Genomic DNA, 4,279 nt, shown 5'->3' with positions numbered 1-4,279 from the left:
CGGGTAATTAATCCGCGCTGGGCTGGGGTGGGGAGCGAGCCTCCCAGCTGGCACGGTGCGGCACTGGAGGGGGGGTGGGAGCTCTCGTCACGGCTCACTTCTGCTTTTGGCGACCAAAACTGATCGTGTTCTGTTTAACGGCGCTCACCGAAAACACCGGGGAGCGAGCACCTGTGCCGAGATCCGCGGCAGCGCCGATCGGCGCACGGGGAGGGCGGGAAGACGCCGCTGTCGCCTCCTCCTGCCGCCACAGGAGCCGTCGGGCAGCCCCATAACGGGATTGGGGCCGAGCCGGTACCCGATCGCTGTCTCCTCCATCCCTCGGGACCCAAATTTGTGGCGCCAAACCCTCCCCTGCATCCGGTTGTCACCGAAACGAGTTTTGGCTGCACCGCGGTTTCTTCCCCATCGCCTTCCCGGTTTTTCCCCCCGCAGGTTCTCTACATCCAGGCCTTCGTGTTGGTTTTTCTCCTGGGGAAATTTATGGGCAAGGTGTTTTTCGGGCAGCTGCGGGCGGCGGAGATGGAGGTGAGTGACGGCGGGGAGCGGTTTAAATTTGACGCCGGGGACGTGCAGATCCGGTGCTGGTGCTGGAGGCGACGGCGGAGCTGTTGGGGGAGTTCAAGCCCCCAGGGATGTGCGGATACTGAAGGGTTTTGGGGGGGATTTCTGAACCCCGAGAGTCCTTTGGCTCCGTTTTGGGGGGATGTTGAACTCCGGGAGGGTTTCTGCTCCATTTTGGGGGGTGAGTTTTGAACCCTGAGACTCCTCTGGCTCCATTTTGGGGGGGATACTGAACCCCGAGAAGCTTTTGATGTCATTTGGGGGAGGAATTTGGAACCCTGAGCAGCCTTTGATGCGATTTTGGGAGGGATTTTGGACCCTGGGAGGCTTTTGGTTCTGCTTTGGGGGAGGATTTTGAATCCCAAAAAGCCTTTTGTTTCATTTGGGGGAGAATTTTGGACCCTGAGAGGTCTTGGCTCTGGTTTTGGGGTGGATTTTGAACCCCGAGAGGCCTTTGATGCCATTTGGGGGGGGATTTTGGACACTGAGAGGTCTTTGACTCCATTTTGGGGAGAATTTTGAACCCCGGGAAGCCTTTGATGTCATTTTGGGGGGGAATTTTGGACCCTGAGAGGTCTTGGCTCTGTTTTTGGGGCGGATTTTGAACCCCAAGATTCCTCTGACTCCATTTTGGGGAGAATTTTGAACCCTGAGCGGCCTTTGATGCCATTTTGGGGGGAGATTTTGAACCCTGAGAGTCCTCTGCCTCCAGTTTGGGGGGGAATTTTGAACCCCGAGAGGCTTTCGACGCCATTTTGGGTTCAAAACCAGGAGGTGAAGGGTGGGGGGAAGCCCCCGCCCCCCCCTCACCGCCTCCCCCTCTCCCACAGCACCTTCTGGAGCGGTCGTGGTACGCCGTGACCGAGACCTGCCTGGCCTTCACCGTCTTCAGGGACGACTTCAGCCCTCGCTTCGTCGCCCTCTTCACCCTCCTCCTCTTCCTCAAGTGCTTCCACTGGTTGGCTGAAGACCGGGTGGACTTTGTGAGTGCCGGGTGGCGAGAAAACGGGCGGAAAAAAGCCATTTTTGGGGAAAACCTCAACTTTCCCTCCGCTTTTTGTGCAGATGGAAAGGAGCCCCAACATCTCCTGGCTCTTCCACTTCCGCATCGTCTGTGAGTGTTTTGGTTTTGTCCACCTTGGGCCGGATCCTGCCCGGCCGCCGGCGCTTTGCCGTTGGGGGCGTTGCCGCCAGCTGGTCAGGAAAGATAATTTTGGTGACGCGTTTGCATACGACCCGGGGCAGGGGGAAGAACCCGGTGCGACCAAGCGTGTGACCATTGGCGCTTGATTAACCTTATCAGGGCGGTTTCGTTAACGAGGGAGCGTGGATGGGGTCGCTGGGGGTTTAACGAGGTCCGGCTTTGCCGGGTGGGGAAAAATACGATGCCGGATTCACCGCAAAATATGTTTCTGCCTCGTTTAGGGATGTAAAAATCCCTTTTTGAAGGAATTGTGGGAGGGGTTTGGTGAGCTGCGAGGACACAAAGCGTGGCTGGAAGCAGAGGAGCCTTCAAACGAGACAGCCTCGTTACCGGGATGCGTTAATTGAGCTCTTTATTAGCGCAGAGCCGTTTAGCACCCCCCCGGGGAGCGATGCTCCTCGAGGGTCCCGCTCTTCTGGTGGGGGGGGGGGCAACGTTTTGGGGGCGAGACCTCCAGCCTTTTGGGTGTCTTCCCCCCTCCACCCCGCCTCGAGGTTCGTTATCTCCTTTCCTCGTTATCCCCTCATCCCGATTTCTTCCTCCCCGCCGCAGCCCTGATGTTCCTGCTGGGAATCCTGGATTTCCTCTTCGTGAACCACGCCTACCACAGCATCCTGACGCGGGGAGCCTCGGTCCAGCTCGTCTTCGGCTTTGAGGTGGGAGACGCCTTCCCCTTGGGGAGGGACAAACGGTTTCCTCGGGCGGGTCCTGACGCCCTCCCGCGCTCTTCCTCCCCGCAGTACGCCATCCTCATCACCATGGTGCTCACCATCTTCATCAAGTACGTCCTGCACTCCATCGACCTGCAGAACGAGAACCCGTGGGACAGCAAAGCCGTCTACATGCTCTACACCGAGCTCTTCACGGGTACCTGCTCCTCTCTGCCCCTTTTTTCTCCTCTTTTCACCCAATTTTGGGGGTTGGGGGCGGGGCTTTGCCAGCTGGGTGTGGCCCGGTAACGCTACATCGTTACGAAGCTCAATTAGCCGTCGATCAACGGCGATGTGAAGTCTCGGGGCTGCTCCCCGGCACCCAACGCTCTGATCCCACTTCGTTAACGATCTGGATGACGAGGCAGAGCGTTCCCTCCGGTGAGGCCGAAGCAGGAGGAGTTGGTGGTTGCACCGCGGTGGCGCCGCACCATCCACGGGGACCTTTTCCAGCTGGAGAAAGGTCACCCCCCGCCTCTCCCAACCTCTCGTTGGCCAAGAACAAGACCAGGTGACCTTGGAGGTCCTCTCCCACCTCACCCAATGTCTCATTGGCCAAGAACAAGACCGTGTGACCTCGGAGGTCCCATCCCGCCTCTCCCAACCTCTGGTTGGCCAAGAACAAGACCACGTGACCTCAGAGGTCCCCTCCTGCTGTCACCCAACCTCTGGTTGGCCAAGAACAAGACCACGTGACCTCAGAGGTCCCCTCCTGCTGTCACCCAACCTCTGGTTGGCCAAGAACAAGACCACGTGACCTCAGAGGTCCCCTCCTGCTGTCACCCAACCTCTGGTTGGCCAAGAACAAGACCACGTGACCTCAGAGGTCCCCTCCTGCTGTCACCCAACCTCTGGTGGGCCAAGAACAAGACCACGTGACCTCAGAGGTCCCCTCCCGCTGTCACCCAACCTCTGGTTGGCCCGGAGCAAGACGACGTGACCTTGGAGGTCCCATCCTACCTCACCCAACCTCTGGTTGGCTGAGAACGTGGGTCCAGCTGACCTCGGAGATCCCCTCCTACCTCTCCCAACCTCTGGTTGGCCAAGAACAAGACCACGTGACCTCAGAGGTCCCCTCCCGCCTCACCCAACCTCTAGTTGGCCAAGAACGTGGGACCAGTTGACCTTGGAGGTCCCATCCCACCTCATCCAAGCTCTGGTTGGCCAAGAACAAGACCGTGTGACCTCGGAGATCCCCTCTCACCTCTCCCAACCTCTGGTTGGCCAAGAACAAGACCGTGTGACCTCGGAGATCCCCTCCCGCCTCTCCCAACCTCTGGTTGGCCAAGAACAAGACCCCGATCTCCTCCTTTCCCCCCAGGTTTCATCAAAGTCCTGCTCTACATGGCCTTCATGACCATCATGATCAAAGTCCACACCTTCCCGCTCTTCGCCATCCGCCCCATGTACCTGGCCATGAGGTGAGTTGACTTTGGCGCCGTCTCCGGTGCCGGCACGGCCGTCGCCGTCATCCCACCGCTTCCTTCTCTTTTTCTTCCAGGCAGTTTAAGAAGGCGGTGACGGACGCCATCATGTCCCGCCGGGCCATCCGCAACATGAACACCCTGTGAGTCCCGCGGCGAAGGCGGTTGGCGTCTCCCCGGGGGTCGCTTTGGAGGCGGGATCCGCCAAAAAAATCCTAAAAAAACCCAAATTTGAGGAAAAAAACCCGACACCTTCCGCCGTGCCGCTGGAACCCCCCTCAAATGGCGGGAAAGGGTTGGGTTTGGTTGTTTTTCTTTGTCTTTGGCATCTTTCACCTCGATTCTCTTGCCGGCACAGCTACCCCGACGCCACGCCG

At 58.8% G+C, this 4,279-nt stretch overlaps 1 protein-coding gene across 1 annotated transcript; it reads left to right on the top strand.

The window, feature by feature from the left end:
* Nucleotides 1-435: 435 nt before the first annotated feature.
* Nucleotides 436-4,276, top strand: SYVN1 (synovial apoptosis inhibitor 1, synoviolin; the record flags this gene model as incomplete). The annotated part of the gene is made up of 8 exons (XM_009697016.1): nt 436-528; nt 1,395-1,547; nt 1,630-1,678; nt 2,321-2,424; nt 2,509-2,635; nt 3,800-3,899; nt 3,980-4,045; nt 4,261-4,276. Coding segments are annotated over 8 exons (708 nt in total), but the record flags the coding sequence as incomplete, so codon positions are not given.
* Between the last annotated feature and the right edge of the window lie 3 nt (nt 4,277-4,279).

Source organism: Cariama cristata, unplaced genomic scaffold (assembly GCF_000690535.1).
Source record: "Cariama cristata isolate BGI_N322 unplaced genomic scaffold, ASM69053v1 scaffold22473, whole genome shotgun sequence".
NCBI classification, from domain to species: Eukaryota; Metazoa; Chordata; class Aves; order Cariamiformes; family Cariamidae; genus Cariama; species Cariama cristata.
This window is presented reverse-complemented; position numbering and strand designations above follow the sequence as displayed.